The sequence below is a fragment of the Rana temporaria genome, chromosome 13 (genome assembly GCF_905171775.1).
Source record: "Rana temporaria chromosome 13, aRanTem1.1, whole genome shotgun sequence".
In the NCBI taxonomy this organism is placed as follows: Eukaryota; Metazoa; Chordata; class Amphibia; order Anura; family Ranidae; genus Rana; species Rana temporaria.
Genome location: NC_053501.1, coordinates 104,993,042 through 105,005,781, shown reverse-complemented (window position 1 = coordinate 105,005,781; position 12,740 = coordinate 104,993,042). Strand labels below are relative to the sequence as shown.

The 12,740-nt window shown below is 47.0% G+C and overlaps 1 protein-coding gene across 1 annotated transcript in view; it reads left to right on the top strand.

Moving 5' to 3' along the window:
• LOC120920656 overlaps window positions 1-12,408 on the top strand; it is a 63,541-nt gene extending 51,133 nt beyond the window's left edge. The window contains exons 14-15 of the mRNA XM_040332856.1: window positions 652-807; window positions 12,002-12,408. Coding sequence (XP_040188790.1) covers window positions 652-807; window positions 12,002-12,109 — 264 coding nt within the window. The 3' untranslated portion in view covers window positions 12,110-12,408. The remainder of the gene's footprint in view (window positions 1-651; window positions 808-12,001) is intronic.
• Window positions 12,409-12,740: the final 332 nt, after the last annotated feature.

Sequence of the window (12,740 nt, the reverse complement as noted above, 5' to 3'; positions counted from 1 at the left end):
GAACAAAACGCAGCACACCTCTCGCTGGCACTACTTCTCTCACCGCTCTAAGCTGCCGTCTCCTCGTACCGGCTGTGAGTGCGGGCGGGGGAAGGTGGGTGGACACAACAACCTGCCCCAGCATCCCCTAAATCCAGCGCTGTGTCTCTCACCTAGCAGCTGAAAACCGGTGAGAGGGAGAGAAACCAAGTTTGAGTCGCTGTCATTCTTCATTCTACCGATCCTCCTGTTGTCCGGGCCCCCTACAGGAGGGCTGGTGGTCCCCCCTATCAGCGGCCCTGCTGCTATGGCCCACCTCACCACATTTCAATTGGCTCATCACTGTGTTGGGAAACCTTACCGGCCAACAGTAATGTACAGGAGGTGGAAAGGGGCAGGAAAGCTTCCAAGTTTTACTTGTCGGAACAACCTGTGCGAAACATGTTCACTTCTAGGTATCTTCATTTGCACTTCATACCTGCAGCAGTTTTCCATCTTCCACCCCCCCAGGGACAGGTGAAAGCCTCCATAGCTCCGTCACATTGAGATACAAGCAAGTGGTCTGGTCTTGTATGACCTCCCAAAACTAAAACGGAACATTGCAGCTTGATTGGTTCTCCTTTTTTATTATGTATGGCGTTTTTAGATCACAAAGTATTTGTCTGTTTTCAGAAAACTTTCGAGGTTAAGGACTACGAAGACGAGCAGTTCGCTATTAAAGTCAGAGATTTCTTCACCAACGGTACCATAAGATACAAAAGCCACAAGGAAGAGGCTCTAAAAAAACGAATCGCAGAGGCGAAGAAGTGTCTGGAAGAGGAAAAGCAGGTATTTTATTTATAATTTTATTTATTTTTTGTTTTTGCTGGCTGGTAAGGTTTCCCAACACAGTGATGAGCCAATAGAAACTGCTGTAAATCATACACAGAGGTTTGGTATAGAAAACTCGTTGGCAATCTCTGCCCACAGACATGGCTCTGCAAAACCGACAATTCCTTAATGAACGTTCGCGGCTCCCAATAACCATTCGTTTAACAACTCCAGTTGAGAGTCAAAGTGTATCCAAACCCAAGAACAAAATATATTGTATTGCAGCTTGCCAGTTCGTAAAGTGTAAGTAAACCCCCCCCCCCCCTCCTATCGTTTTCAGCCAATGAAGCTGCCATCTTGGCCTATGTTTAATCTACAACTGCCGTGATGCTGCACATGTGATCAGTTATGACACCAGCCATTGGATGGTTTGACAGTTTGGTTGAGAGCACAACATTTCTGGCACCTGTGTCGGAAATAAAAAACGGTTAAATGGATGGGTTAACTTCCGCTTTTAAGTGGAACTTCACCCAAAAGTATTCTAAATCCGAAGTGGAAGTTCAGCTTGTTTGCATTCCCCCCTCCCCTCCTTTTAACAATTGGCAATTTTTTTTTTGGGGGGGGGGGGCAGGTACCTTTTTGACAGCTACCCGCTCACACCACTGGTCAGAACACCCCAACCTCCCCGCAGCCGTGTGGCACACATCGCAGGTCCCAGAAGACTGCAGGACCATTCACACCAGGCAGCACAACTTGCGTATGTGCAGAGAGAAACCAGCTGTTAAAGCGGAGTTCCGCCAAAAAAAAATGAATAAAAGTCAGCAGCTACAAATAAGGACACTTGCCTGTCCTGGGCGCCCGCAATGTCGGCACCCGAAGCCAATGTGTCCCTCCGCTCTCAGGGGCTGCCGCCTCCATCTTCGGTAAGGGAATCAGGAAGTAAAGCCTTGTGACTTCACTTCCTAGTTCCCTACTGCACATGCGCGAGTCGCACTGCTTGTCCTCACTGGTCCCTGCGGTCTTCTGGGACCTGTGTGTCTCCCATAAGACAGCGTGGAGGGCCGGACATGGCGTAGATCACCGCAGATACTGCGTCGATCTATGCCCGAAAATGGGAGCAAATGCCTGTATTGGACAGGTATCTGCTCCACCCCTGAAAGGTGCCAAATGTGACCCCGGGGGGGGATTCCGAAAAGCGGAAGTTCCATTTTTTGGTGGAACTCCGCTTGAAGCTGCAAGGCTTCACTGCTGGTTTCCCATAGTTAAAGTGGAAGTAAACCCTCCAATTGTTTTTAGTCAAGGAAGCTGCCATCTTGGCCTGTAATCTACCATTGCCATGATGCTGCACATGTGATCTGCTACGACACCAGCCATTGGATGGTTTGCCGGTTTGGTTGAGAGCACAGCCAATGGGGGTGTTGCATTCCAGGCACGTGCCGGAAATGTAACTATTTTTTTAAACTGTTAACTCGATGGGTTTACTTCGGCTGCCAGCTTCTGGACCCTAAACAGATTGAAGAATTGGCTCGGGTGAGGACAGCTCTGAATCCCTGGACAGGTTTGTGTCTTTATAATAAAAGTCAGCAGCTACAGTATTTATAGCTGCTGACTTTTAATTTGGGGGGGGGGGGGACAGGAGAACCGTTTTAGGTGTGGTGGCTGCCTTAGAATTTTTTTCAAGCTGAGAACATCTTTAGCAAGCAGAGAAATCATCAGTTGATCTTGTTATAAATGCAGTGTGCTTGTCACTTCCTGTGAGCTGAACTAAATGCACAATCTACTAAGCCTCACGCTTATGCCCCACAAGAGGAAGACATGTTTGAAGTTCAAACTGCGTGACAGCTATTGGCTCCTCTAAAGCACATATAACAAACACAAGGCCCAGGGGCCCGAATCCAGCTCAACAGGCCACGTCACTTTTCTCCTGCAGCTGTGGCACCCCTCTAGTATCTGCCTTCACCTTGTCACAGCAGAGGGGAGGACATAGCTCCTACTACAGATCATGTGCTTTTCTGTGCAGCCACGGAGAGGCTTGTCCCCCCCCCCCTCCCAACAGTCTGCAGCAGAGAGGAGGATAGAGCTCCTACTACAGATCCACGGAGATACAGAGTTTTTTGTTCCCCCCATCCCCCCTCCCAGCAGTCTGCAGCAGAGAGGACAGAACCCCCTCCTACAAATCCTTCGCCTCTCTGTGCAGCCTTAGCACCTCATCGTCTCCAGCTCCCCTGGTCTCAGCATTCAGAAGACTCCAGCCCTCCTATGGTCCTCCTCTAGACCTGCACTTTCTGCTTCCCAGCTACGCCTTTAGCTTCTTCTTGGCATCAGCACAAGGTAAGGAGGATGCACTGTGATGTAAGGGAGGGTCTTGACTTCTGATGGTGGGGGGGCCTCTTGACTCCTGATATTGGGGAGGGGGGTTCTCTGGACATCTGTTATTACAGATACAACCGGCGACCATAATGCTAATGCGGCCCACAATGACATTGGCTGCTCTATAGATACTGTGGACAAATTAGTGTAGCGACCCAGGAACAGGAATTGTGTTATTTGCCAGGTGAACAGGAGAATAAGACAAAGATTACTTTGATGTGATTGTAGCCTTCATATCGGAGGACGGGTGAGCTGCAATAAATGACATTTTTGTTTTGGGTTTAGATGCACTTTACGAGTGAACTTGTACTTTTGCTACCAGCAATCCTAATGCCTCGTACACACGGCCGGACTTTCCGAGGAAAAAAGTTTAGACAGGCTGTTATTCTCGGAAAAGTCCGGCCGTGTGTAGCCTCCATCGGATTTTTTTTTGTCGGACCTTTAATAGAGAACCTTTTCTCTTTTTGTCCGACGGGGTCACGGCAGACTTTTGCACGGTCAAAATTCCGACTGTGTCTACGAGGCATTACAGGCAGTTTGTGGCTGCATTGGCTCCAAAAGTAGAAGATTGTGCTGATCGCTGGTAAAAAATAAAATAAAAAGAACGATCACTGTTGGTGCATAGTAAAGAAATAGCACTGTGTTGCTGTCCTCCTCCACAAAGTTAAGTGGATGCCCAGCCACTACTTTGTTTTTTCTTGAAGGGTTATAACCTCTGTTAGGTTTTAATGGTGTCTGCAGTTATCTCTACTAGGGTTGCACTGATACCATTTTTATTTTTTTTACCGATGAGTACCAATACTTTCGGTCAAGTACCAAGTATGGACACCTTTTTGTGGTGTGATTTGAGCCCATACAAAATGAATGGGTGCTCACAGGGCTGGAGGAGATGTGTGAAGTTCTGGGACCCCTGTAAACCAGCTTGGAGCGCTTAAGTGGGTATAGGAGTATAAGTGATGTCAGCTTTGGAGCGGACCGCCTGCTGTAGTAACAGGCTACACACTTGGAGCTTGCAAGCTTCGACTTGCCTATACATCTCCTCCAGCCTCGTGAGCACCGCAAGCGGCTGTGGTTTTCTACCATCAGTGTGGGACAGGGGCACCGTGCAGATTTGGATTTTGTGGTGGTGTTAGAACATATTTTTAATAAACTGTCTATTGATTGAAATCATCAGTAACCAGAAGTTACTTTACCACTCCTATGCAGACGACACGCAACTGTATTTCCCTATCTGCAACAAAAAGGGTCATTCTCTTGCACTAGAGAAATGCCTCACTCTAATACAGGGATCCCCAAACTACATCCCTCCAGGTGTTGTGGAACTACACATCCCATGAGGCATTGTAAAACTCTGACATTCACAGACATGACTAGACATGATGGGAATTGTAGTTCCTCAACAACTGGAGGGCCATAGTTTGAAGACCCATGCTCTAATAGATAACTGGATGACAAACAGTTATCTTAAACTCAATGGTTCGAAAACAGAACTTCTCCTGTTTCACGCTAACCGGAAAAATCACCCTGCGTCAACATGGACTCCCCCGCCCATTCTGGGTAAAACTAGCACCAAAGTCAAAAGTCTCGGAGTCATTTTCGATACATACATAACAATGGATGCACAAATAGGGTCAGTAGTCAGCGGATCCCACCATCTGCTGCGCCTACTACGCAGACTCACGCCCTTTATCCCGAAAGAGGACATTGCAGTCGTGGTGGGAACAATCATCAATTCCAGACTCGACTACGCAAATGCCCTCTATCTAGGACTCCCCAAATACCAAATCACTCGTCTGCAAGTCGTTCAAAATACGGCCACTCGACTAGAGACTGGGAAAAAACCCTGGGAATCAATGTCACCTTTGCTGAGATCCCTTCATTGGTTGCCGGTAAAAGACAGAATCACTTTCAAGGCACTCTGCCTAATACATAAGTGTATTCAAGGCAACGCCCCCCAATATCTATGCGAAAAAATAAAAGCCCATAACCCCAATCGCATTCTGCGATCCACCAATCAAAACCTCCTCCAGATACCCAAGGCCAGATACAAGTCCAAAGGAGATCGAAGATTTGCAGTCCAGGGACCTCGCCTGTGGAATGCACTACCAACCACCATCCGACTGGAGTCGGACCACTTGGCCTTCAGGAGAAAGATTAAAACCCATCTCTTCTGAGGTCAAGGGGTTCCTTACCCATGAAATGGATACAGCGCCCAGAGGCGATTCAGTTCGCATGTGTTGCGCTTTACAAGTCTCTCTCTCTCTCATTGGTGCACTTGGCACTTCTCTGTCTTAGACCCCTATCACACCGGGGAGGTTTGCAGGTGCTATTGCGCTAAAAATAGCGCCTGCAAACTGACCTGAAACAGTGGCTGCTGTATCTCCAGTGTGAAAGCTTGAGGGCTTTCACACTGGAGCGGTTGCGCTAGCAGGACCGCTCCAAAAGCCGCATCTTTGGAGCGTTGAAGGAGTGGTGTGTTTACCGCTCCTCCTCCGCTCCTTCCTATTGAAAGCAATGGGAAACGGCGGCTATACCGCCGGCAATATTGTCGGCGGTGTTGACCCTTTTTTCGTCCCCTAGCGGGGGGTAAAACCGCATCATTGGCAGCCGAATGCCACCGCAATTCTGACAGTAAAGCAATGCTTTACCGCCACCGCACCTCCCGCCCAAGTGTGAAAGGGGCCTTATTATACTGGGTTCATCCAGAAGTGTTGGGGGAAACCACATGCGATTTAGACAGGAATCGCAACGCATTGCTGTTCAAATCGCATGCGATTTGAGCCCATTCATTTTGTACAGACTCAAATCACACCGCAAAGGTATCGGTTTTAGGTATCGGCGCATTTGCACGTGTATGCGTGGAAATGCTTAGTATTAGTATCAGTGCAACCCTGATCTGCCAGACAGGGCCCTTTCGTGAGAAGAGGTAGCGATAATGTAGGAATTCATGTGTTTTCAAATGATTCTGCTATGGCTGTCCTGAGCCAGTGTAGCATCTACAGCCTCCTAGACAACTGCAAGGAGAAGACATCAACTATCAGGCCAAGGTGTGCATGGATGGTCATTAAGTCACAGTGCTCTACTCCTAAGGAAAAATCCTTGATTGGTCGATCTAACATGTAGAAGAAATGCTTCCTTACCCTAAGCTACAAGGGCAGGTCCTTAATACTGTTCTTGCAGGTGCAAAGGTCAGAAGACAAAGGGTCAAAAATCAAAGAACTGTCTCCCTCAAGGAGGCCACCAAGCTTGGCTCGCAGTCAAAACAAAAAGTTTGACAATCCAAGCTGGCCAAATCCTTTGAAAAGCCTTGTTCCACATGAAGGTGTCCTCACTTTCCAGATTAGAGGATATCTGTGGATCTTTGCCCTAACCGTTTGCATTCCAGATGTCTTGGTGCCGGAAATGATCTACCAGGGATACCATCTTGAGTTTTGTTCCCTGCCCTCTCCTCTGTTTCTCACTTGCAACCTTCCTGTATCTCTGTACAGACAGCAGTTCTTTGTCCTTGAGTCTTCTGGATCAGGGTATCATTACCCCAGTCCCTGCAACAGAATGTTTTGTTTTAGGGGTTTTACTCCAACCTTTTTCCTGTTCCCAAACCCAAAGGGGGCATTTGCCCAAGCTTGGACCTCCAAGGCACATTTTGGCCTCAAAATTACAAATGGATTCCACTAGATCGGTCATCGCCTTCCTCCACGAGGGGAACTTTTCTGGCTTCTTTGGACTTCAATAAGCTTACTTGCTCATCTGGTCAGTGCATCAGTGAATTCTACATTTTGCTGTAGGACCCCTAAACTGTCAGCATGTGGCCTGGCTCTTTGACATCTCTATACATAGGGGGCCAGATTCACAAAAGGGATACGACGGCGTATCTGCTGATACGCCGTTGTATCCCTGTTTCTATCTATGCGACTGATTCATAGAATCAGTTGCGCATAGATATCCCTAAGATCCGACAGGTGTAATTGTTTTACACTGTCGGATCTTAGGATGCAGTACCGCGGCCGCCGCTGGGGGGAGTTTGCGTCGTAAACCAGCGTCGGGTATGCAAATTAGCAGTTAGGGCGATCCACGAAACTTTTTCCCGTCGCTACGTCGCCGCAAGTGTTAGTTTGCCGTCGCAAAGATAGGGCACCTTTTACAAAGTGTAAAATTAGTACACCATGTAAAAGTATACCCGTCTTTCCCGCGTGGCTTTTGAATTTTTTTTTAATTTTTTTTTTTTTTTCCCGGCACAAGTCTTTTTTTCATGTCGCGATTCACAAAACGTCGGCGCGTCGTAATTTCGCGCAAAGCACGTCAGAAAATTTGCATCGGGAGCATGCGCAGTACGTCCGGCGCGGGAACGCGCCTAATTTAAATGGTACCCGCCCCATTTGAATTGGCCCGCCTTGCGCCGGACGGATTTAGGATACAACGCCGCAAATTTCCAGGTAAGTGCTTTGTGGATCGGGCACTTAGCCAGAAAATTTGCGGCGGTGTAACCTAAATCGGTTAAGTTACGCTGCGCCCGGGCTACGTAAATCTGGCCCAGGGTGTTCACCAAGGTTCTGGCCCTGACGTGTTCTTGTGGCATCCCTACTGTGGGGTAGGTGGACAACATCATGTTGAGGGAACACACGGGCTCTCACAAACATTATGTCTTGGACTATCCAAACATTACAGAAGTTTTGGGGTCTGCCCTAAAGCTTCAGAAATCATCTCTGGAACCATTTTATCTCTTGGAGTTTCTTGGCCTGGTCTCACCACTATGAGGTTTGAAATCTTCAACCCAAAACCGTACTGACTCCGCTTTTGCACAATATTTTTTGGGACTGATGGTGGTCTCCTTTGTCCAGTTTCACTCTAGACCATTGTTGGACAAATCAGTCCAGTCACTAGATATGCTGATTTTGGCTATTGTCAAGGACCAGGCTATCTCTGACTCCAGAGCTGGATTCTTGAGCCATCAAGCCAGAGAGGTCCTTTCTTCCTGTATTTTGGAAGAATCTCAACAGCCGCCAGGCCGCTAGGTGTTGGACCTACCCATTGGAGGCCATCCACTCCAGATTTAGTTGAACACCACCAACAATGTTCCTTTTCAGGAGGAACTAGAAGTCCTGCTTTGACCTCGGAGGTAAAGCAGACACTGCCCTGGACAGAACTGCAGCCTTGTCAGCCATGTATATGCCAGGTGTAGACAACTGGCATGCAGATTTTCTTAGCTAACAGGACCTGGGCCAGAGAGAAAGGTCCTGCAACATCTTCAGTTATAGGAACCAATGTCATAGATGGGAGAAAAAGTAGTGGATGTTCTGTTGACTCCATGGCAAATGGCATCTATGCCTTTCCCCCCCCAAAACATCTTTCTCGCCTGCTCCCGAGGATTGAGATGGAGAGCATTTTGGTCATCCTCATTGCCCTGGAGTGACAGGGGGATGGGCTCTCACAAACATGTCTTGGACTATCCAAATGTTACTAAAGTTTTGGGGTCTGCCCTGAACCTTCAGAAATCATTTCAGGAACCGTTTTATCGCTTGGAGTATCTTGGCCTGGTCTCGCCATTATGAGGTTTGAAATCTTCAACCCAAAACCCTACTGGCTCCGCTTTTACACAAGAGTTTTGGGACTGATGGTGGCCTCCTTCGAGACCGTCTCCTTTGTCCAGTTTCACTCTAGACCTCTGCAATGCAAAATTCTATGGTATTGTGTGACAAATCAGTCCTGTCACTGGATATGTTGATTTTGGCTATTGTCAAGGACCAGGGTATCTCTGGCTTGATGTCTCAAGAATCCAGCTCTGGAGTCAGAGAGGTCCTTTCTTCCTGTATTTTGGAAGAAACAGTCGCCAGGCTGTTGGAATAAAGAGGAATCCTGGTAACTGTGTTATTATTGGACTCCAACCTTCAAATAAACATTCTGGAACTTTAAACAATTAGGCTGTTCCCTTCAGCGTTGGACCTACCTGTTGGATCCACTCCAGATTTAGTTGAACAACACCATCACTGTTCCTTTTCAGGAGGAACCAGAAGTCCTGCTTTGACAGCGGAGATAAAGCAGACATTGCCGTGGACGGAACTGCAGCCATGTACATCCCAGGTGTAGACAATTGGCATGCAGATTTTCTTAGCTAACAGGACCTGGGCCAGAGAGAATGGTTCCTATACCTGAAGATGTTGCATGACCTATGTCATAGATGGGAGCAAAAGAAGTGGATGTTCTGTTGACTCCATGGGAAATGGCATCTATGCCTTTCCTCCTCCGAAAATTCTTTCTCGTCTGCTCCCGAGGATTGAGATGGAGACCAGTTCGGTAATCCTCATTGCCCTGGAGGGACAGGTGGTTGTGGTACACCAAACTGGTAAGACTCCTTGTACCATGAACCCTGCCAGACTGATAAAGATCTACTGTCTAGAGGGCTGATTTGACATCCTGTTAAATGGTAGCTGGCTTTAATAGCATGGCTACGGAAGCCCCTAAACTGTCAGCATGTGGCCCTTTGACATCTCTGCACATAAGGTGTTCACCAAGGTTATGGCCCTGATGTGTTCTTGTGGCATCCCTACTGTGGGGTAGCTGGACAACATCATGTTGAGGGAACACGGGCTCTCACAAACATGTCTTGGACTATCCAAATGTTACTGAAGTTTTGGGGTCTGCCCTGAACCTTCAGAAATCATTTCTGGAACCATTTTATCGCTTGAAGTATCTTGGCCTGGTCTCGCCATTATGAGGTTTGAAATCTTCATTCCAGAACCCTACTGACTCCGCTTTTCCACAAGAGTTTTGGGACTGATGGTGGCCCCCTTCGAGACCGTCTCCTTTGTCCAGTTTCACTCTAGACCTCTGCAATGCAAAATTCTATGGTATTGTGGGATAAATCAGTCCTAGCACTGGATAGGTCGATTTCGCTATTGTCAAGTACCAGGCTATCTCTGGCTTGATGTCTCAAGAATCCAGCTCTGCAGCCAGTGAGGTCTTTTCTTCCTGTATTTTGGAAGAATCTCAACAGGTGCAAGCTGTTGGAATAAAGAGGAATCCTGGTAACTGTGTTATTATTGGACTCCAACCTTCAAATAAACATTCTGGAACTTTAAACAATTAGGCTGTTCGCTTCAGCGTTGGACCTACCTGTTGGAGGCCATCCACTCCAGATTTAGTTGAACACCACCAGCACTGTGGCCTTTTCAGGAGGAACCAGAAGTCCTGCTTTGACAATGGAGGTAAAGTAGACACTGCCCTGGACAGAACTACAGCCTTGTCAGCCATATACATCCCAGGTGTAGACAATTGGCATGCAGATTTTCTTGGCTAACAGGACCTGGGCCAGAGAGAATGGTTCCTATGCCTGAAGATGTTGCAGGACCTATGTCATAGATGGGAGCAAAAGTAGTGGATGTTCTGTTGATTCCATGGGATCAGCACACTTGGATCTATGCCTTTCCTCCTCCGAAACGTCTGTCTGCTCCCGAGGATTGAGATGGAAAGCATTTCGGTAATCCTAATTGTCCTGGAGTGACAGGTGGATGTTGTACACCAAACTGGTAAGACTCCTTGTACCATGGCCCTTGCCAGACTGAAAATTACCAACTGTCCTGAGGGCTGATTTTACATCCTGCTAAATGGTAGCTGGCTTTAAGATCATGGCTACCGAAGCCCAGGTTCTAAAGGACGGGGCACTGGATTCTGTGATTTCTATAATGTTCAGAGCTAGAAATTCCACTTTCAGCAAGCTCACTTCACTTAGTCTGCATCTAGGGACCTTCATCCCCAAAAGTTTCTCAGGGGAATACATTTTCACCTTTCTACGGCTACATTTGGACCAGCATCTGGTTCTCTGCACTATCAAGGGTCAGGTTTCTGCCTGTTTCAGAGACCACTGACCTCTCTCTTTATAAGACCCCATATAGCTCCCCCTGTTTGTCTCCTGGTGACTTCTTGGAATCTATATTTGGTTCTCTCAACGCTTTAGAAACCTCCAGTTTGAACCCCTTAGAGACATTTCTCTCTTCTTTAACCCACAAGGTGGTTATCCTAGTTTCCGTCACCTCTCGAAGGGTGTGTCTGATGTGGTGGCCTCATCTCCCAAAAACTATTTTTGGTTGGGGACAAGGTGCTGTCGAAGCCCAGGACATCCTTCCTACCCAAGGTAGTTTCTGCCATTCATCTCAACCAAGACATTGTTCTCCTGTGCCTTTGTCCAACTCTAGTAATTTAAAGGGAAGTTTCCCTCCATTGTCTGGATGAGGTCCAGTCTGTAGGAGTCGTTTAAGAACGTTGGACTGCTTATGAATGACCCTACGGTTTAGGACTTCCTGTGTCTCTCAATATGACAGACTGTATTGTTACAAACAGAAGCATGCTTGGTAATAGGAGTGGTTATCCCAGGTTGACCTACAGGTTTTTTGTTTGCCAGTGTCCAATCCTACTGTAGGTGGCAGTATGTCCCAAAGGTTTCAGTTTTCCCTCCAAAGGTCCTCAAGAAACTAGTGCAAAATCCCTATTTTTGTCTGTGTCCCCAATGGAGGGACTTCTCATTGCTGTCCTGACAGGAAGTAAAGGTAAGTCTCCCCATAGAAACGCATAGTATTTAAGTAAAAAAAAAAACATGACAGAGGTTTGAACCCTTTCCTACTTACTCTGTTCAAGCTAAAATTACATTTATTGTCTGGAGTTGGGCTCTATTTTTTTAATCAGAAAGTAGGATTACATGGTACTTTGCAGCCAAGGTAAAGGTCAAATTACGATACTTGAGGGTCACAGCGGGTGCGATGAAGCTGCCCGTTCTGGGACTACATATCCCGGCAGTGTTTAGGGTTTTCATTCTCTTTTTTTTCCCTTTTTTATTGTTTTTTACTCGTAGGCATTTTTGGAGCTACAAATATCAAAAGAACGTCCAAAGAAAGATCGTCCAAAGACTAAAGCCCCCAAAAAAGGTAAGGTTGCAGAAATCTGGACTAAATATGGATGAAAATCACAAATATATATATATAAAAAAAATGCAGGTAAATATGGATGACAAACCAAAAAAAAAAAAGAACAGGTAAGGCTGTAGATATCCGGGCTAAATGTGTATATCACACCACGTCTTCGAACTCAGTCTGTCCAAACCAAAGCTTGTGATATTTCCTCCCCCCACATGCCCCTTCCCCTGACCTATCTTTCGAGAGACGGCACAGATATCAGACCAATTCTGCGCGCCAGGGTGTTGGGTGTAATCCTGGACTCTCCTTTCAGCCCTACATCTAATCACTGTCCAAATCATGCTGCAAATCAAGGCACACACCCCCCCCCCCCCCGCACCTGATACCAATGATGGGTCACTATTCCTGCCAATGATGGGGCACTATTCTTTCTACGGACATCAATGACAGGGCATTGTTTACTCCCAGGGCATATTCTACTCACATTGGCCACCGTCTGGCCCTTTGTATGGAAAGTTTGGAGACCCCTGATATAGACTATCCCCTCTTCAGTCCATCATGAAAGTGGTTGTCCCTCGTGGACAAGTTACACCTACAGGTAAGCCTAGATTAAGACTTGCCTGTAGGCGCTTGCAATATCTCTGAGATATTTGCAATTTCCCAGAGCGACAACTTTAA